The 22,159-nt window shown below is 42.9% G+C and overlaps 1 protein-coding gene across 1 annotated transcript; it reads left to right on the top strand.

The window, feature by feature from the left end:
* Positions 1-7,155: 7,155 nt before the first annotated feature.
* On the top strand, positions 7,156-12,538 carry lipg (lipase, endothelial). Its single transcript, XM_018758483.2, has 10 exons — positions 7,156-7,454; positions 8,309-8,502; positions 9,036-9,215; positions 9,610-9,721; positions 10,097-10,321; positions 10,504-10,746; positions 10,975-11,095; positions 11,361-11,585; positions 11,708-11,812; positions 11,969-12,538. The coding sequence occupies exons 1-10, from the start codon at positions 7,355-7,357 to the stop codon at positions 11,979-11,981; spliced, it is 1,518 nt and encodes a 505-aa protein (XP_018613999.2). The 5' UTR covers positions 7,156-7,354; the 3' UTR covers positions 11,982-12,538.
* Positions 12,539-22,159: the final 9,621 nt, after the last annotated feature.

The following is a 22,159-nucleotide window of genomic DNA, read 5'->3' on the forward strand; positions in this document are numbered from 1 at the left end:
TGTATAAGAGAAATAATATGAAGCTCAACAAATCATGAATGAAAAAACTGGAGTATGTTACTGTATTTGACTAAAAGACAAATGTATAAAGTGCAGTACCAGGTTGAGTGTACCTGTTGACATCTCTTAACCAGATGCCTCATGTTTGTGACACTGGTAATGGTTCAAAGGGTGACTGAAGGAATCCAGGATTTAAGAGAATTTTTTTTTTTTTAATTAATGTATGTGACACAGGGCACTCACGCATGCACGCACTCACAACTTCAGAGTCACCAGTTTGCCAGTAACACATTTGAACTGTGGGAGGAAACCAGAGCCCGTGAGCTCTGAGACATCAGCAAAACCTGCAACACAACTGTGCCACCAGAAACTGATTGTCATTTTTTTTGGTGTTTTCTGGTGGCACAGTTGTGTTGCAGGTTTTGCTGATGTCTCAGAGCTCACGGGCTCTGGTTTCCTCCCACAGTTCAAATGTGTTACTGGCAAACTGGTGACTCTGAAGTTGTGAGTGCGTGCATGCGTGAGTGCCCTGTGTCCCATACTTCTGAGACTCAGAAGCACTTGGACCCTGCACTGGACAAGCCATTATTGGTTTAATGGTCTAACTTTGAACAAAACCCATTTCTTTCAACTGAATATAGTATTTATTTTCAAGGGGTCTCAATTAATGGATGATCGTGTCAACGTGGGGGTTAAAACCTAGAGGGGGCCTAGGTCAGCCCAAAAACTTCGTCCAGGCTTAATGGATGTATTAATATGTAGTAGTACAGAAATAAGAGCTTTCCTTTCAGATATGATCATCACTGTTGGACCCACCTCTCAAATTTTTATGGAAAACAGGGCTTTCAAGGGCGGTATGGCAGCCTGGCAGGTAGTGCTTCCACCTCACCGTGCATGGACTGTTTGGGAATCACTTCAAATCCAGTCTAGTCTGTGTGGAGTTTGCATATTCTCTACATGTATGTGTGGGTTTCCTCCAGGTGCTCTGGTTTCCTCCCACAGTCTAAAGATATGCAGTTTGGGTGGATTGGTGACACTAAATTGACTGTAGTGTATGTATGCTACCTTGAGAGGAACTGGGAGCCCATCGACAGTTTACCTCCTTTGCTTTGTGCCCGGTGATTCCAGGATGGGCTCTGCACCTCCACACCCTGATCAGGGCAAGCGATTACTGAAAATGGATGAATGAACAGCACTTTCATGCTAGTGTCTTTCAGAATAAATATTATGAAACTGATAACTGTATTTAATAGCCTGTCAAATTTCTGTGTCAGTCTTTTGGCTTTATCCACTGTTCAATATCAGTTTTTGTAATTAACATATGTAAAACATTTGAGATGTTTCACCACTAGAGTGTACCGGACGACAGCATAATCTAACCTGTTTTCTCACTGTCGTTAACCATTTGTTCTTGTAAGGGCTGGAACAGTCAGGAGCCTATCCAAGAATCACTCAGCACTAGGTTTGAAGGGCTACACCCTGGACCTTGGATGGAATTCCAGTCCATCATAGGATAGCTGCACACACACACACACACACACACACACACACAATGGGTGAATCAGTGTGGCCAATTCACCTGAAAAGCATATCTTTAGACTGCATGTGGAAACCAGAGCACCTAGAGGTAACCCACACAAACAGTGGTAGAACATGCAAAGTCCACACAGACAGCTGGATTCAAACCTACACCCAAACAGCCCAGGAGCTGTGAGGCAAAATTGCTACCCACTGCACCACTGTGCCACAAGCTTATGTTGATGGTACTATTTTACAGTAATCACCTGTGGTCCTTCATTATTTTGGTAATTAATGTCATGAAAAAAATTATGAAAAATTACTAATGTATATACTGAGTATGTATATATGCATGTATATATATATACTGTAGTGTGTGTGTGTGTGTGTGTATATATATATATATATATATATATATATAGGCTAGAGTCACTCCCATAAATCTATATGAGGTGCACCAGACCATGAACTGTGGTCCTGATATTATTAATAATACACACTGTTGGCCACTAGAGAGCGCTACACAGCAGTACTGGGGCTCCTGGCTAGATGACGCCCCCTACAGGCTGCTTTGCTGTAGGGCGCACGAAGTACTGTTACTTTCAAAAATACTGTACTCAGGATAGATTCAAGATTCAAGAGTTTATTGTCATGTGTACAGTAAACAGTTCGTTACACCATACAATGAGATTCTTACTCTGTGAATCCTCTCAGCAGCCTATGACATAAATTATAAGGACGTAAGGAAAGAAAAACACAAGGAAAACACAAGGCGTAAATCACAAATTTACAAAAATTACTATTAGTGCAAAGTCACAAATTACAAAAATTACTAAAATTACTATTAGTGCAAAAATCCAAGAAACGAGGTTATATACGTATATAAAGTGTGCAGTGCGCAATGTAAAGTCCTGCAGAGGTAGATTGGGTCTATTCGCAGTTGGGGGGGGGGGGGTGTATTTGTGTGTGCAAGGTATGCGGAGGTAGTCTGTGGTTTCTGATGTTATTGGCGTTGTGGATGTGTATGTGTGTGTGTGTAGGAGGGATCGGGGGGGGTAGTTGACACCTCTCAGGCTCAGAGGGTAATCTGTGTCTGCTGTGATGGGTGGAGAGGCAGTGGATGGGTGTCGTTCACAAGCCTGATGGCCTGTGGGTAAAAACTATTTTTCAACCTTGAGGTGCTGGCTTTAACACTCCTGTAGCGTCTGCCTGATGGTAAGGGTGTGAAAAGGCTATGCTGGGGATGACTGTTGTCCTTGATGATGTTAATGGCTCTCCTGATGGTTCTGGCCTGGTATAGGCTCTCCAGTGATGGTAAGAATGTTCTGGTGATGGTTTGAGCAGCTTTCACCACTCGCTGCGGCGCCTTACGATCCTGTGCTGCGCAGCTTCCAAACCACACTGTGACAGAGCTGGTGAGGACGCTCTCGATTGCACACCTATAGAAGCTTCCGAGGATTCGGCTTGGCATGCCAAATTTCCTCAGCCTTCTCAAGAAATGCAGACGCTGACGTGATTTCTTGACCGGATGTGTTGTGCTGTGAGACCAGATGAGCTCTTCAGTAATGTGAACACCCAGGAATCTGAAGCTGTTCACCGTCTCCACCGCTGTCTCACCAATATGCAGTGATGCAGTGATGAGTGTTGCTCCCTCCTTCTCCGTGGATCTATTATCAACTCCTTTGTTTTGTTGACATTGAGCGAGAGATTGTTGTCGTGGCATCACTCTACTAGGTCAGCCACTTCCCTCCTGTAAGCCGACTCATCGCCTCCTGTTATCAGTCCAATGACTGTTGTGTCATTGGCAAATTTGATGATGCTGGTGTTGTTCTGAGAGGCCACACAATCATGAGTGAGGAGTGCGTAGAGTACGGGGCTCACTCAGCACGCAGCCCTGCGGAGTTCCTGTGTTTATGGTTATTGACCTGGATGTGTGGTTCCCCATTCTAACGGACTGGGGTCTGCCCGTTAGAAAGTCCAGAACCCAGTTGCAGAGGGTTGGTGGCACACCAAGATTGTGAAGCTTGTTGATGAGCTTCGAAGGTATTACCGTGTTGAATGCTGAGCTGTAGTCAATAAACAGCATTCGAACATAGCTGTCCTCGTTTTCCAGGTGGGTGAAGGCAGTGTGTATTGTTGTGCTGATGGCGTCCTCTGTGGATCTGTTCCGTCTGTATGCGAACTGGAGAGGGTCCAGAGTGTCCGGAGTGATGGTCTGGATGTACCTCATGACGATTCTTTCGAAGCACTTCATCACTATTGGAGTGAGTGCAACGGGTCGGTAGTCATTGAGGCAGGATGTTTTGTTGTTTTTTGGCAGCGGCAGGATACTGGTCCTCTTTAAGCAGGTGGGAATCGAGGCTTGCGCAAGGGACAAATTGAATATATCCGTAAAGACATCAGCTAGCACCGATGAGCAGGTTCTAAGTACGCGTCCAGGGATGTTGTCTGGGTAGAACCTTGAGTACTTGAGCATTTTGTGTATTTTTATATTTTATATATTGAATATATTCGCCCAAAAATTTCCTTGAGTGACAGTAATAAATTATTAGGTCAAAAAAGTACTGAAGTTACTGAAGTATCAATTTATAGTACTTTGACTCTAACTGCTTTTTAAAAACTGTATTCTCAACCACTAGTAATGATAACTCACACTGTTTTATGAATAAATAATAATCAAGACAGTAGGCAGCACTCTTGCTTATACTTACACTTTCATTTAAGCAATGCATTTCTACAAAGCAACTTACAGTGTTACAGTATTACTGCAGCTAGTTAAATCAATGTCTACTAGGAAACAAAATCTAATTTAACTATTCAACTGAATTTCCAGTGCTGATGTGGATGTTGACAACCCTGGAAGAGTTGCTTATCATCTTCATATACATCTTAGCTCCTCCATATTATAAGCTTCCGTTGTATAACAAATGCTCATATTATGAGAATTCGTATTTATGATCATTCGTGAATTGTGCCCTTAAGTTCAAATAAGGAATTATCTACTAACACTTACAGGAAAAACTTCAGAACAGTAGAAATTTCTATGCTGAATACAAGCCATGGTGACAGGGAACACCACACAGGGCAAGAAGCCCACCACCATGGCATAGCTTTTCTCCAGGCACCTCATCTGTGCCAGCCTGGAAGAAACTCAAAAATCTTGTTATTTTCTGGATGGAAAGTACCAAAAGGAGTGGAAAAGTTAAAAGGACAAAGGAAAACCTTGCCCATTTAAAACTTAAGGTGATAAATGACATACAATTTTCTTTAAAGGCAATACAATTATTAACAGCTTTGTTTTAGTGATTTGATTTACTCTTAAATTATTGCATACGATAGTTTAGGAATAGCTCAGCTGAGGGGGTTATGAACATTGCAAATGACTATAGAAAGAAAATTGCTTCCTTAGGTAGCGTTAATTATAATAATTATGTTTATGTTATATGTGTTCTCTTTTTCCACACTGTGTTACATTGTAGAAAAATGTACATGTAGAAAAATACATGTGCTTTTTCAACATGCAGAACTATTTGATACACTTTCTTTACCTTTATATTTTAAAATCCAGCACCTGAATCCACCAAATCATGGCCTGTGACTTCCATCCACTATTACCTATAATGAATAGACTTCCACATGCACTTTATTAATTCATTTAACAATGTATACATTTGTACATAGTGTATTCCTTACAATAAAACTGAAGTTAGTTCATTTCGAAGACTAATTCATTTGGTTTCCTTAAACGCTATAAAGTAGCTGGAAGCATAGTGGTTCCAGTTGCTACCTTTACCCAAGGGTTGTAGCTTCAAGTCTCACCTCCAGCTGTAGTACCCGTGAGCGAGGTACATACCCTCAGTTGCTCCACTAAAATTACCATACTGTAGAAATGGGTAAATAATTGTTGGTAAATTAGCATTGTTAGTTATTTAGAAAAAAAAAACACCAGCTAAATGAATAAATACAAATATTTCCATAAAGAATTCCTAATGGAAAATCAGAAGTGGCAGTTTATCTCTGAAAAAAACTAAAGTATGTAAAATCACATTGTATTGATGATTGTCAGTCCAAAGCATTTTATTGATGTAGTTACAGTCTAATGTGTTTCGTTACAAGTTTTGAGATGTTAATCATGCGTTCACATTTACGGATTTGACCGCACGCACGTGGGGCGTTCGAACTTGCTGAGACAGTTCCGCCCTTGACCACTCGGTGTCGCTATTTCACGATCTATTCGCTCTTCGTCCGCTAACCTGAAGATTTGCACGTATATTTTTTTCCAGGTTATATTTACATTTATTCACTCAGCGACGATTTTTTACAAAGCGACCTACAGTTAAGCAAAACCATTGCAGGTTCAAATCCCACCTCTGTAGTACTGAGCGAAGTATCCCCCTAAATTGCTCCAGTAAAAATATCCAGCTTATAAATAGTTGTATCAATCACTTAGCGTAACATTGTAAGTCGCTTTGGAGAAAAGCGTCAGCTAAATTAACAATGTACTTTTCATAAACTGTCAGGGAAGATCTTTCCTTCAAGTTCATCACATCACCTGTGCTTATTAACTCAAATGTGTACCCACTTAAATATACAGTATGCATGACAAATTGGACTGGGCAATAGGGAAGGAAAATCATATAAAATCTTTCAGTCTTGGTTCATTGGTTTTGTTGTTTGCAATTTAGTACGATTTTTTCAAACAAATATCACAGGTTAACAGTGTGAAATCACAGAGGAAAGAAAATTAACATTGGACTTCAAAGGGTACAGGCGCGCGCGCGCTTGCGTGTGTTTGCATACTGCGGGACTGCCGGAATTTTTACTGGCATGTCACGTGATGGCGTGATCTGGAACTGAAAGGACCGCGCGCATATAGGCGTCTCGTGAAGGGCGTGGCTCCTTCGAGGCCCGGAATCCATTCTGTGCGACGTATACGAAACGGTGGGATCTTCGTGCGGACGCGGCCGCTCCTTCACTCTCCTCTCCCGTCAAATCCCAACACGAGCTCATGATCTCATCATTTGGCTCCCATCAAAAAAAAAAAAATTAAGCTATAGTAACTGAATACTTAATAACAAAGTATAGATTTCTATCCGCTATGCTTAATTAAATCCAGCTGTTGCACTGTCTTGGCCGCGGATTTGCGTTCAATTAACTCCATAGCGCAGTGGGAGTATGTCCTGCTTCAAAAGCTTTTGTAATTTTGTGAGCGCTGCCGCACCGCTGAGCACAGACCGGGTCGGCAGCAGCAGCAGCAGCAGCAGCAGGCAGGGGACGAAACTTGGGACAGATCCACATAATGAACAAGGCCTGCTGTATTAATTAAAGTCATATTCCGGGTGGGAGTGGACCGCAGCGCGTGTTTTGAGTAATCTGTTCAGTTTGCTCTCGCTACACAAGCTCTGACCTCACTGCGTCCCCGCGCCACCAGAGGAAACAAGTTCGGTTTCGGCAGTCGCACCGCTTGCCCGCCAGCGCCACGCGCCTTCACTACTACAACTTCATTCAAGGTTTGTCTCGGCCACGCCCCTGCACGTAAATCGGGGGGCTTGACCAATCAGAATCACACAGAGCTACAATAGGAGATCTGCCGATGGTCACGTGGCCCCAGAGGAACTCTATTTAAAACTTAATGAGGGGGCGCGCTCAGCGGCGCGCGCGACTTCAGCTCAGCTCTCACGGAGTGGGCTCTGTTCACGCTGGGCGCCCCTCCCCGAAATCCCTCACCAGTGCTGTAAGCCGCTTGAGCAAGATAAAGTAAATCAACTTTGCACTTGACGAGGGTTTTTTTTTTTTTTTGTTTTTTTTGCCCATACGTCTGTTCTGGAGAAAAGAAATGCAAATGAGCGTCATTTTCCCTCCGTTATGGATCCTTCTGTTCTGTGTAGTTGCAGTTTTTACCTCTGCGCGTGGAGATGATGATGCGCTTCTTAAAGGTAAGGACTTCATCTATCAATCGCGCACCAAGTTTGTTCCGACACTTTTGAATGTTCGCCGCGCTGAAGTGTTGAAGCGGAGTGCCGCTTCATACTCTGTCTGTCTGTATTTCGACTTCTTGGGACGCCCTTCCCTTCCACAGTTCACGACTCTGTCATTTAGTTTTAAAAATCTGATTCCTTCTGCTTTCTGACTGACTTCGTTGCCCGGTGAAACACGTGCGCTGTTTGACTGACAGTCCGGCTTTTAGCGGACGAATGAATGGAACTCCGCGGTTCCTCCTAATTGACTGAATAACTCGTAATTAAATCAGTGCATTTCACTGATCCAGTTGTGGATCAAGTACTGTATTCTCCATGGGCCAACCAGCCTTCCAAGTAGACTTAAGAACACTGCTTGAAACTTGTGAAAGAACTTGGTGGTGACTCCATAAAGCACCATACCCAGATATCCCCTTGATTTCCATGTGTGTGTGTGGAATAGCATTGATGCTCCCATATGTCTCCTGCTCAGAAGTTAAATTCAAAGGAGCAGCTCAAGTTGAGAAACTTGGTGTTCAGTCGGTTTCCTAATTTGTCTTGGCATTTGAAGAGACCTAAGAGTGGCTGGTGGACCTGACTCCGTGCCAGGGAGCTCTCTCTCTCAGCTGAGTCCATCCATTCACAGCTGGAGCTGACACTGTCTCTGTGGGCCAGTCTCCTGGCTTAACCCCAAAGCAAAAAGGCCAGCAGCTGCAGTGCCTTGAACTTTCCTCCAAAACTGTGTGGTTGGGACTATAGAGTATGCCACGTTTTCAGTGTGCATGTGTTCTCCCCCTTCCCTACCCAGCTGTTAAACTTCTGTCTCTTTTCAGAGGACATTGTTGGAAGTCTTCCAACTCCAGAGAGTGACAGGAATGCTCTCCAGGCTCCAATTAAGTACAGCATGAGGAGGTCCTTGGATCTGGATGAAGAAGGCTGTTACCTGGAGCTTGGGCACAGGGAGTGTTTGCGGGAGTGTGGCTTCAACGCAACAGCTAAGACGATCTTTGTCATTCACGGATGGACAGTAAGTATTGCGCCTTACAGTTTGGGTTGCTTCTCTGTAGAAGTTCCTCTTATTCTGAAGCTATTCTGTTGTATTGGTATAATGCTGTAGTGCCCTTGAGTAAGGTACTTATCCTAAAATTGCTCCAGTTTCTACTGTGCTGTAAAAGTGTGTAAATGACCAAAGTACCTTTATAGGTTGCTTTGGAGACAAGTGTCAGCTAAATATATATCTAATGCTCAGCATAGCAGTGACTTACAGCTGAAGTCTGTTCTCATGTTTAGTTTGCCACCACAATGTTCCACTGCTGAACATGTGTTCTGTTGATGTTTCTCAGTGGCCTCTTCAGTGTGTAGATCTGCCCAGTTACCTCAGATTTTTAGTTTGAGCACCTGAGACATATTTGCCACACCTTGAAGGTAGTGTGGCTTTTGTGGTGTACAATAGGGCAGCTGTTCCAACCCTCAAAGCTCCTGAATTGTGAAGTTTCTCAACTTGCCTGCAAGATGTTGGTTTTTGATGATCCCTGACTGGCTCTTCCTTGTTCCACCCAGATGAGTGGCATGTTTGAGAGCTGGATGAAGCAGCTGGTGAGGGCGCTGCAGGTCCGAGAGCCAGACGCCAATGTGGTGGTTGTGGACTGGCTTGCTTTTGCACAGCAGCTGTACCCCGATGCTGTCAACCACACCAGACAGGTTGGGAAGAGCGTTGCGGCTTTGCTGGACTGGCTGAAGGTGCGTTGACGTCTCAGGCTGGGTTTGTTTGGTGTCCTCATTCTTACATATTACCTCAACTGAACAGTTTAATAAACCTCTAGTTGCAGGAGTGTCACACTAATTTCCCCAGTTTAAAAATGCAAGTGTATTTTCGTGAACATTCTACACCTGAAACCATTCCATCTTGCTGCTTTTCAAAGCCACTCACTCCATTTGGTATCACCCTGAGACAATTGATTCCTCACTCAGGAGTCTCTCTTGAGACTTTTTGGGTCAGGCTCTCCACTGTTTGGATGTGGTTTAGGAATTAAATGTAAATCTTCTTGTTTTGGTTTCAAAGCTCTTCTGACCCAGTCACTGGTAGGGTGCCAAGGAAGTGTCGGCTCATGGCCCTGTTCTTGCTGTCTTGCAGGAGGAGCAACAGCTTCCTTTGGACCAGGTGCACATGATTGGCTACAGTTTGGGGGCCCATGTAGCAGGCTATGCTGGGTCCTTTGTGCATGGAACTGTTGGCAGAATCACTGGTGAGTGGAGCTCTAACATCTTATTTTAGTCTTCCAGTCCTGATATTAGTACTTACTGTATTCTGGATCCCCCCAATCAAATGGCCAGAAAGTGGAGAAATTGCATGTTAATGCAAAGAACCCTCAGTGTGTAAATGTATGGTTACATTTTATATAGAATGGTTTAGATGGTATCATAACATTTACATTCAGTGCTCAGAAGATGCATTGAATACATTGCCTATGCAATTGGCTATAACAGCTACTGTTATGAAATTCTGTTCATTTCTTGGATTAAAGAAGGTATAATGTAGTTGCCAATGGAAAGAAAATCTGGTAGTGTATTTCAACCTATACACCTGACCCTCCCACCCTCTGGTTTGGTTTACCTTGCAGGTTTGGATCCAGCTGGCCCCATGTTTGAGGGTGTGGATGAAGATCGCAGACTGTCTCCTGATGATGCAGACTTTGTGGATGTCTTGCACACCTACACGCGGGAGGCCCTGGGGGTAAGCATCGGAATCCAGCAGCCCATCGGCGACATTGACATCTATCCCAATGGCGGACAAGTTCAACCAGGCTGCCGGTTGAGTGACGTGCTCGCCACTGCAGCAGCAGGAAGTGAGTGCTTTGACCTTAGTCTCAAATTGAGAGCCCACTTGAATCTTACCTTTTGTATTTGTAGTGCTTTGTTTCGAATTGAGTAATTGGAAAGTGTTTTAATTTGTCTTGCACATGTGCAACGGACAGATGTTTACATGTTTAATAAGCAGCACTTTTTGTTGGTTTGATCTCTTCTGCAGACTTTGTGGATGTCATGAAATGTGAGCATGAGAGGGCTGTCCACCTCTTTGTGGACTCGCTGCTCAACAAAGACCACCTGAGCTTCGCCTACCAGTGCACTGGGCCAGAACGCTTCAACAAGGGGATCTGCCTGAGCTGCCGCAAGAACCGCTGCAACAAACTGGGCTATGGCGCGAAGAGAGTGCGCAAGCGACGGAACAGTAAAATGTACCTCAAGACCCGTGCCGACACGCCCTTTGGAGGTGAGACGAGACTCATTTTTAGTTGTGTAGTACTTTGATCATGCAATACAGTGAATTTTAATGTTCCTACAAAAATAGGCCATGCTCTGGAAGGTAATTTTCCTGTAACACTACAGCTGAGTAGAACATGTCAATCTGCTATGAGCTCCAATGATTTTGGCTAAGCATCTAGATGGGTTAGAAGCTGCATCTGAACAGTTCACAATGGATCTTGCATGACTCTTCCAGGTTATCATTACCAGATGAAGATGCATGTATTCAACAGGAAGCGGGCAGACGATGCAGATCCCACTTTCTTTGTGAAACTCTACGGCATGCACAACGACACCAGTGATCTCAGTGTAGATGTGTAAGTTTGAAATGTCGCGTGTGTGAATGTTTTGGTCTTACTGGTTTGCATATTAAGACGATTTACAGTCTAAAGCCCCTTTATAAAATATGGAATGTTTCATAATCCTTCAAATTGGAATGTGAAACAAGTTTGTGCATGTTTATCACATGGGGGCATGTTTAGCCTCTTAGCCATTCCGTTCGTGCCAAGCAACTTTCACCTTAAGGGTTTTGCAATTTGCCGATTCACATTGACTTCCTTTTCGTCCCCTTGTGCATCTTAGGTCAGACAAGGTGGGTCTGAACATGACCAATACCTTCCTAGTCTTCACAGAAGATGACATTGGTGACTTGCTGAAAATCAGGCTTTCGTGGGAGGGAGTTACTGACTCTTGGAGCTCAGTTTGGAAGAAACTGAAGACCACTTTCTGGTCCTCGTCCAGTTCTTCTGCTAACCCTGTGCTAGAGGTGCGACGCATCAGAGTCAAGTGCGGGGAGACTCAAGATAAGTGAGTAGTTCTGAAAGCACCTTCGTGTCGCTAGTTTCTGTAACACCATATAGCAAAGCCCTCTAATATACATATGGGTCAAACTGCTTGTATTTCTCTAAGACCTTGTTATATTATTGCAGGTTTACATTTTGTGCTGAAGATCCGTCTTCAACTGAGATTTCACCAGGGAATGAAATCTGGTTTACAAAGTGCCGTGATGGCTGGGAGGTGAAGCCAAGAAAAAGGTACCTTCCTCTCCCTGGGATACACATGGCCAGCAGCCCATAGGGGTGTTGAACTTAATTCTAAGCAACATGTAGATGTGACAGCACTGGTTTCCATCATGACCGTTTGCGCTTTTCATTACAGCAACTCATATATTGCTATGCTTTATCTTTCAGACTGCATTTTTAAAAAGTGGACTTCTGCACTTGAGCAGTGACACCACAGAGGAACCAGCCATAGGGACCCTAGTGGCATTGAAGAGCTGCCCCTCTCCGCACTTTGGAATAATGAGGCAGGGATGCCATAGCAACCGTTTCCATACAAGTGATGGACTGGTCCTTCTTTCCTCACTCCAGCCAGCTACCTAGACACCCTAGAAGGCGTAGTTATGGGGAGGGTTTGGACTTCGTGAACACTGTCTTTGTACGTTCTAATTTATTAAAAGAAAGCACTGTAAGACCAAGTTAATTTATATTCATGAGGCGCATGGGCAATAAGGCACACAGATGCTTGTTGCAAAGTATTTAATTCCATACATATGTATGTGGTTTGACCAAATTGTCTGGTTTTTGGGGAGTTGTGAACAATGTTCAGTACTGAATATACTGTATTGAAGGAGGGTGTGAAATTGCATACTGTCAGGTTTTAATTACAATGTAATTTGTGTGTTCAGAGAACATGGGATGAGTTTGTGTACATAATGTAAATAACATCTGACCATTAAACAATTCAACAGCTCTTTGTAATGGAGTGGTATGTATGTGTATTATTGGTAATATGGGAAGGAGACTCATTTTAGCTGTACCTGTGAAACAAAATGGAACAAAGGCTTTAGTGAGGGGAAACTTCTTTATTCAATGGTGGGGTTTTTTTTTTTTTTTTTTTTTTTTTTAAATGAATGACTGTATGAAAGAGCTTTATTTCAGATGTTATGGTCCCCAGGAAACCTGCAGTCCCTTTCTGGAGCTAAGGGGAGCTTTTACTATTGGTTTTTCAGACATTCAATCTGACTGGACAAACTCTTAAAAGTTTAGAAGTTGACTAAACATCCCCATATAAACAGGATGTTGCAAAATTCCAGTGTTTTACAGGTTCTTTAGTTTCATGTATCATACTGCTAAAGGACCTACCCAGGGACTTGCAAAAACAAGTCAGATGGAATTTGTAACATTTTACCCCAAATATTTAGGATAAGGATTAACATCGGTACATGGCTAAGCCTAATGCTCACACGCTCCTCTAAAATGAAAATGTAACCAACCCAATTTTAGTGGAATGCTTCCAATGATGAATTCATAATTTTTATATTTCACATCAAGTTTTTGCATCTCTGTTTTTGACAGTAATCACTTGATTTCCACATTTATCACTATTAATCCAAAATAGGTTGAGTATTTATGCAATTTTATATCAAAGATCAAATGACTACAACACTGCACAGGAGCACTTTTGTTCTCATCTTCTAACCCATTTTGATTTTTCTAGTTGTCTAACAGGGTGGGATTAATGTGTCGAGTACTTGGATTAATTCTGGAACAGCTTTAAGAGGACCAGGGCTGAAAATCTCTTAAAGAACCAGTACCAACTTCTCATGTATTTCAAAACTCAGATGACTGTAATGAATATTACTTGCCCTTTTCCTGACACCAAAGTTAATATTTGGAAAAGCTCAGAAACACAACCGCAGACAACATAAACACAGTAACAGAGAAAAATGATACATGAGCAAGTTGAGAAAGATGTGCTTTGAATTGCAGTGTGGAGTTTCTGCAGGCAAGAAAGAAGGAAATTTGAGGGGGGGGGTTGACCATAGAAAAAGCAACCAAAACTACAGCACTTCAGTCTCCGAAAAATGAGAAGCGCGCAAGACTGAGAAGAATGGAGAATATTTCAAAATTAAAATGCATCAACAAAAGAGGAATGGTATAGGTTATTCTGGAAGTTAATAATAGGATGAACTCCCAATTTTATTGGGAGCCAGTTGAATGTTTTAAGGTAAAATTATTGTGCTTCCAAGGAGGGGGCACAGTGGTGCAGCGGGTTTGGCCGGGTCCCGCTCCCTGGTGGGTCTGGGGTTCGAGTCCTGCTTGGGGTGCCTTGCGATGGACTAGCGTTCTGCCCTGGTGTGTCCCCTCTCTCTCCAGCCTTGCGCCCTGTGTTGCTGGGTTAGGCTCCGGTTTGCCATGACCCCACTTGGGACAAGCGGTTTCAGCCAGTGTGTGTGTATTGTGCTACCAATCTGGTATGAATCAGCACCCTAGCAGCTCAGGTCTGAACATATAGCACTTTTACCATAAAGTGTCCACAGAATGCTATTCTGTAGTGTATTACAGTCAAGTGTGAAAATTATAAAGGTATGAATGAAACAAAGCAGCACCAGCTGTTTCTAAGATGGAAAAATGAGGCCGTGACCACATTTTTAATTGGCACGAAAAAAACAGCAAAGCACCCAAACAGAATAGGAAGCTTTGACGGAAAACCATCAGTGTACAATGTCGTTCTAGGTGAGCAAGTTCATATTTGCCAACAACAAGCATGACCTGAGTTTTATGAAAACTGAGCTTTGGGTTTTTGACAACAACCCAGGACTTGAGATAAGGAAGACGGACAAATAAAAGGTCCAGCAGCCCCACAGTACAGGATACGTCTACATTTTTCATGAAATTTGGTCACAGTTCTGAGATAATTTCTATAGCTGTTATTTTGTGCTTGAATGTTGAGTGTGCATCTACCCATAGATATGAGCTGAAATTTGCGGCAACTGTTTCTGCTGCTATGACCTCATTTCCAAACTATATAGTGTGTGTATATGACGTGTTGTAGATAAGAATTTATAAGATAGTGATTGCTGGGTCACGACCAGGTCCAGCAGTACCCTTCAAATTTTAGTAAAATACCTGGCGGTATAACTCGGTAAAATTGCAAAATGTGGAACAAAAGGAACAAAGTAACAATAATGATACTAAGAACGTGCTGAAAGATGTCTTACAGCTGAATGGGCTACAGTTTTTGGATAGAGACAGAAAATGCTAGACTGTTACACAACCTTTCATCTCACGTGACCCCTTACATAGTCACTCCTTCTGAAACTTTTTCCCGCTGTGTCACAGTGAACCGAGAGGACAGACCCTCAACGGAGTGGGACATTCCATCCCTCCGAAACACCTTCCCTGCAAGACAGCAAGCACTGTACATCATGTGACTCATGGCACATGTTGCATTAACACCCTCTGGATGGGACTGGCATGCGGTGCTGTGTGTACCAGCTTCCCAAGTCACATGTCCACATGTCCCGTGTCCACATTCCCACCAATCACCGTTAAGGTCATATGCAAAATTGTACAGTATGTCCTTTATTCTTCTACAAAGTCAACACGTCCAGAACAGGTATTCTATTATGCAATCATGCATTACTGTGTGCTGGTATATCTGTTTCTCGTTCAAACACTTGTAAAGCACGTTATTTTAGAACACTGTTACACTGATTTATGAAGTAAAAATGAACGCTGCAGATATTCATTAAGATAAACTGCATAAGGTTGTGGCATGCCCAGGCTAAGGGAGAGGGGGGTGGTGAGGAGTCATGATTTTACCCCACCTGTCGCTAGTAATCGGCCATATTTAACCCCATCTTCCCAAACAGTAGGGGAGACTGACTCGGGAGTTCCAGACGGATGCCGGAGCGGAGTGCCCGAGGAAACACAACCCAAGACCCTGCAGCCTTGATGGCCCGCACCAAGAGCACAGAACGGCATAAACACGAGACAACATTTCTACCCTATGCACAGTTTCCCCTTGATTGAGGTGCCGAATGTGTAAATATAGACAAAACATCACCCGCCGGACGCGTCCTGTGTGTTTGTGCCACAAACGTAATGTTGGTTCCTGTTCTTGGGAATTAAAATAAAAAGTGAATTGTCTGTTATTTACATTTATTTATCTAGCAGATGCTTTTCTCCAAAGCAATTCCCAATGAACTCTATGTAGTGTTACGATCCCACACACCTTATTCACACTGCTAGATACTCTTACACTGGGTCACTCATCCATACATCAGTGGAACACACTTTCTCTGTTACTCACACACTATGGGTGAACCTGAACAGCATGTCTTTTGAGTGTGGGAGGAAACCAGAGCACCTGAAGGAAACCCACGCAGACATGGGGAAGACAGGCAAACTCCAGACAAACAACAGGGATTGAACCCATGTCCTCTTGCACCACTCAGGCACTGTAAGACATAAGTGCTACTTACTGTTCCACCGTGCCGCCCCCATCCCTGTCCCAATCCCCCAAGGGCACTGTCGTGGTTCCCTCATGGAAGAGTACCAGACTATAGTGATTACTCAGCATGTTGAACCTGATAACAGGTGACCGTTTAGGAAAAGCAGGAAGTGTGTGCCATGTAGCCCACTGACTTACTGTGCCCTTCCCAGACTCATCCCTGTTTCCAATCTCATGAAGGCTGCTTGAATCACAAGCCCTGTCCTATCCCAGTAAAATCCCTATGGCTATTTTTTTTACCCTAACCCTAACCCTGTTCCCTCGCCTGGTGCTTTGTGTTTACTTCCTATTTATGTACCTTCTGTATTTTACTCAGATAACTAAACTGATGCCATGGAAAATGCTATATTTCGATAAAGTCATAAGCTTATTTGATTATACTTTAACGGAAGCATTTTGAGTAGGGGTGCGTGGTGGCGCGTTTAGCCAGTGCCTGTTGTGTGGTGGGTCTGGGGTTCGAGCCCTGCTTGGGGTGCCTTGCGGCAGATCAGCCTCCCATCCAGCGTGTGTCCCCTCCCCCTTCGGCCTTGCGCCCTGTGTTGCCGGGTTAGGCTCTGGCTCTCCGCGACCCCACTCGGGAGAAGCGTTGGTAGACATTGGGTGGTTGGCAGTTTGAGTAAAGCACCATCAGAGTTAGGAGAAAGTGATATCTTAAGATTCCCATGCGTTTCAGTCCTAAAATGTGCCAACATAGTTCATGGATTAAAATATCACTAGACTGAAGACCGGACACTCTTTTTCTTTGGCAATCGCGGACGCTGAAGTTACAAGGTCCGCATTGTTCCTAGTAGTCGTTGGAGAACGTCTCGCATTGGTTGAGAAATTCTGGCTCTGTCCTCACAACCTTCCCTTACCTCCGTGACATTCGAAAAGTGTCTCACATGAACAGTTTGCTTCAGGTCCTATCATAAAATTAATTTAGGTCCGGACAGACTAGGCCATTGTGGATTTCAGACTTCCTTCTCAGGCAGCCATTCTTTTGTCGATGTGCTTGCATGTTTAGGCCCTTTGTTTTATTGCGGCACCCACTCCATGGTTCAGCTTAACGCCAGAGCCTAATGCTGTACTGTACAATACAAAACTCATTTTTGAACCAGAAGTGGCAGGCCATCCACACCCTGAGGCAGAACAATAAGGCTTAACCATCAAAATCTCACACCAACAAGCCTGGAGGCGTGAACAAGATTCTTCTGTTCAAAAGCCGGGTTGGTTGTTGGCACCGACATTTCTCATCAAGGCTAAAGCATCCTGCCTTCAACTTGTTTGCCCAGAGAACGTCATTCCTAAAGTCCTGTAGGATTCTTTAGTAAATGCGAACTTTGGCAATCCTATCATGACCACCGTTCTTCTCTCGTTCCGAAGGTCACCAGTGCCTTGCTGTATACATACTGTCCCCGACTGGTGTTCATGGTGTTCATGACTTTGTTTAGACTGCAGCCTTTGGTTACAAGTCACATCTCATGTCTAAAAATACCAACTGCAAAATCTCTCAGCTCTTTAGCATCCAATAAAGATTTCGGGTCACGATCTGAGGCTTTGAACACTGCCACTGTACAAAAACGGGCTGAGGCAGAGGGAGAGGGTGGGGCGATAGTCGCACGTGATGAATGCACTGCTCCCAAACAGCTCCTGTGGGAATGGACTGCATAGGGGTGCCACCAAGGAGACCCGGAGACAGAGGTCAAAGGTCGGAGGGGGGATGCTCTCTATTCAATGGGCCACACTGGTGCTCTCAGGCATGCATTAGCATCATAAAGCCCTGGCGAAGAATGTCTACAGTCTCTGCAATGCTGCGCTCCCGTTTGAGCTTTTCATGCTGGGGTTCCGAGGGCTTGCAGGCCAGTCCTGCAGTGATTTAGATGGTTGTTGTCGCAACAAACGTCAGTAAATAAGGAAGCCTGAGCAGCACTTCAGTGGAAGGGAAGAAAAATAAATGTCTGGCACAAGTTACTGCATTGCAATTGATTTTTTTTCCAAGTAAAGCATATTATTGTTCTCAAAAATGTTGACGTTGCATCATTTACCGCTGCAACAAGGCATATGAAAAATTATTCCCATATAGGCTATGGGAAGTGCTTGCATGTTAAAAATGTTTAAAATGCCCACCGGACATTTTAAAGTCAATAAAATACTTGGTTCCTATTCAGAGAAATTGCATGTGTTATTTTTAAAATAATTTCCTGTTTCTGAGTTTTGGATCTTACAATTCCAATTACCAACATGCTACTTTTGCCATTTCTGCTTTATAGTTATACTTCAAATCTCAGATGTTCTCTATGCTTCTCATTTTTGAAGATCTTCCCTACATGCTTAACAGAGAAATATTATAAAGCAGAAAAACACTGAGACCATAAGAGGACTGATGAGCACGTAATGAAATTAAGCTTCTTTCCACATAAACCTGAAGCATGTTTTAATTCCTGGAGCTGTGTTTTTGTTTAAAATACACAACCATCCCAAGCCATTCTGTGTAGTAATATTAAGCAGCATTTCTCTAAGTTTAAGTCATTGCTCAAACCTCCCAGTCAGAATTTCCAAATAACATTTTTATATATGTTGGCATTAAATGATTAAGCTGTAATTTTTTCACTGGAACACAAACACAGACCACAGAAACATATTTCAAAGCCAATGTTGGTCACATCAAATATCAGCAACTTTGGTAACAGTAAAAAATATTAATTGAGTCATACAATAATTATTAATTAAAATTAATTGCTGACCCTATATGCAACTTTATTATCTGAGATTAACTGTAAAGAACACTCAAAGTGATATGTACTCAAAATTTTCTGATGTGGCCAACATTCAATATTGCAATGATATAATTAGCAGCACCAATTCAGTCTACTGTTAGTCTCTTTAAATACTGTAAATAAATGCATACAGACTTTATTCATTCTGTTGTTATGTTGTATTATAAGTACAGTGCTGCACTCAATTAAACTGAAACAGCCCACAGCTCTGGCCAGCAGAAATGTGCTCGGGGGATGAGACTGAATTTGGACCGTTTACACCACTTTTACTATTCAACACAATATTGACTATTCAATGAAAGGCAGAGATTCTAAATTGATGCTGTGTGATTGATCTTATGTCATGCTGAAGAATGATACACACCGTCTGAAACTGCTTGTCCTGAGCGGAGTTGCGGTGAGCCGGAGCCTAACCTGGCAACACAGGGCGTAAGGCTGGAGGGGGGAGGGGACACACCCAGGACAGGATGCCAATCCATCACAAAGCACCCCAAGCAGGACTCGAACCCCAGACCCACCAGAGAACAGGCACAGGCCAAACCTGCTGTACCATCACACCCCCCTGAAGTGGGTGATTATTCAAGTTAGTGTGACAATGAAGCTACAAAATGATAAAGCTGATCTTGGAATATCTTTTGATTATAGGTAAGAAAATCTTTAAGAGTTAAAACACAGCAAATTTTTGTCTTTTGAGTAGAGCTCAGCTGTAACTGGCTGCCATACAGTTTTAGGAACAATGGCTCCGGGACATGAGACACTGTAATGCTATTCATTTCATACATACACTAGAAATAGAGGTCAAACTATCGAAATAATCGACAATGACTACTGTTAATTACAGTGTAAAGAAGAAAGTCATTTCAGGTGTTTTTTCAAGCATGGAAAGAAGCTCATTAGCACGGTCTTGTAGTCGCGTCAGCCTTGTATTAACTGGGCTGTCATTGGGGGAGGCGGATTGTGGTCAATTACACTGCAAACACAAAGAGGCTATTGTCCGGCAACAGCTAATAATTCTGACATTTAGAGGCAGCGTACTACTGCAGCTCGACCAATAGGAATGCTGATCCCCAACCATCCGATTTTGTGATCAAAGTTGAACATTTTAAAAGGAAAAAGATTACAATAGCAACGTTCTTGGGCGTGGGAAAGAGGCGTTCTGAGAGAATGACCCAATATGAGATTTGAGTTTTTCTTCTGTGTGACTTGGCCTACTTCACCTTAGCTTCTCAGGCTGAATTTTTGGCTGACCCACCTCCAGACAGTGGCCAAACAGTACCACACGGAGCAAAGGGAAGAGAAAGGTTCTCAGGATCATTCTCACCGATTTCCGCCTCATCCCTCGTACAAAACAGCACATTACTCAAATCCATCTAATCCACCACCAAACACTGTCGTCTCACTCTTTCCTGGGGATTACATCACATGCTCAGCTGGCACAGGTTACAATCAACATCTCATCCACTCCTCAACCATAAGATCACTTGATTGTATTGAATGTGATTTGAATGTTACGGTATGAATATTTATGCTTTGTTTTACAGACACTGCAGATGTGTTACCGCCGTATACAGTCATGAATGAAAGTGGGCGGCCTGGCACTGATTATATTGCTCTTTTGAGTTAAACTCCAGTTATCCAAATTGGGCTGGTTAAAGGACTGAAAATGATTATTTAAAACGATGGGATGAGAGAAGCATCATAACAATAACAATAATTCAGGCAGAATCTTTATTATTATTATTATTATTATTGTTGTTGTTGTTGTTTTTGTACTCATTGTGTGCTCATTTTATCCATGGGCTGATCAGACTGGATGTATGTATTACTAACAATATTCTCTAGAAATAAATGAAGCTGGTCATGAACCCCTGTAATTAGGTACAGAAGTTTGTAATCAAAACATTTAAAGGGTATTCCATATGGGCTTCTCATGCAAAAAGAACGTTCATATTACAAGAATATGGACTTGACAGAGTGGGTAATTTTTGCATTCATCCATTTTCATTCACTATCGATAATCACTTAGTGGTGTGGAGCCTATCCCTGCAGCAATGGGAAGGAGGTAGGGTATAAATTAGGTGAGGTAAAGGAGAAAAGGGGACACAAATAGAACTTAGACTGTACACAGGGGATTCTGAACATGTGGGTCTTAAGCCTGGGTTTAAAGGTGTTCAGAGCAGTTCTAATATTCTGAACTTGGTTGGAAAAAATTGAAAGCTAAGGCAGGAATATCGCATCTGAAAAAAAGTTGTTGAACCTTTTGTGGCTCAGAAAGGCATTGTTTAGTTTTCCATTTTAAATTAATTCTAATTAAGAGTTTGTCCAGTCTAAGAAACAGACATCCATGAACAAATTATGCTTTTTGTGAAAGGATAGTCTGAATTTGTGTTTGAAATTGGAGTCATGGGATAAATTCTAATTGTATTAAGTTCATTAAGGAAATTTTAAATGAGTGTATCAGATTGATGTGTTAACTTTGACACCCTAGTCTTCATGGGTAAGTTATTTAGACTGCTAAGCAAAAATTGATTTTATACACAGAAAGAGTTCTATCAAATTTAATAAAGGTAGGGACTGTATTATGTTTTGAAAAAACATTTCTCTTCCAATAACTTTGTTATGAGAAAGCAATTATTCTTTCATTCTTTGTGTTCTCATTTTTTATTTTATTTTTTACTATATCTCCTGTGGAACTCTAGGCTCAGTTGCTGACCCTAGACACATCTCTGTATGTGACAGAAAACCGAAAACAGCTTGTTTGATGCAGTGCTTCTTCAGAATAATGCTTGTCAGACGGTTTGTACAGTCAGACTGGCTACATGAGGATCCTATTATGACGGCTCTTGATCTCTGAGTGGGGTGAGCTCTGTGGCCCAGTGGCTGGTTTGGCAGCAGAAACACAACCCAGGACTCCACCCCTGGGGTGATATGGCATGACAGCCACATTTTTTTTCCCTTTTGTCTTTTCTTGAGAGCCGCTGGCAGCGGCGTTATCCAAACGACGTTTACACAAACAACAAGAGTCAGAGGCGGACAAAAGTGAAACATATTGCACATATCGCCCAGTTATGGGGAGAGGGCTATCTACGGATATTTTGGCCCTGATCGGCACATATTTTGGCGCTGATCATACAGAAAACCAGGTGTGCAGAGTGATAGGAGATGAGAGCAGCATACGCACCCCCCCCACCAAGCTGGCTCCTGCACAGTGAACATGAGACGTTCCACTTTCATAAAACCGGTTTTACTGCCACAGTGAATTCCTGCAAAACTGTGAATAGGCTTAATAAGTTATTATATCACCCCCCCCCCCCCCCCCCCCCAGTG

The sequence above is a fragment of the Scleropages formosus genome, chromosome 17, assembly GCF_900964775.1.
Source record: "Scleropages formosus chromosome 17, fSclFor1.1, whole genome shotgun sequence".
Taxonomy (NCBI): domain Eukaryota; kingdom Metazoa; phylum Chordata; class Actinopteri; order Osteoglossiformes; family Osteoglossidae; genus Scleropages; species Scleropages formosus.

Excerpts from the sequence above, each read along its gene's own strand:
- lipg (XM_018758483.2), top strand. The coding sequence starts at position 7,355 with ATGCAAATGAGCGTCATTTTCCCTCCGTTATGGATCCTTCTGTTCTGT. Across the intron at positions 9,722-10,096 it reads AACTGTTGGCAGAATCACTG|GTTTGGATCCAGCTGGCCCC; the intron begins GTGAGTGGAGCT and ends TTTACCTTGCAG. Across the intron at positions 10,322-10,503 it reads CGCCACTGCAGCAGCAGGAA|ACTTTGTGGATGTCATGAAA; the intron begins GTGAGTGCTTTG and ends TCTCTTCTGCAG.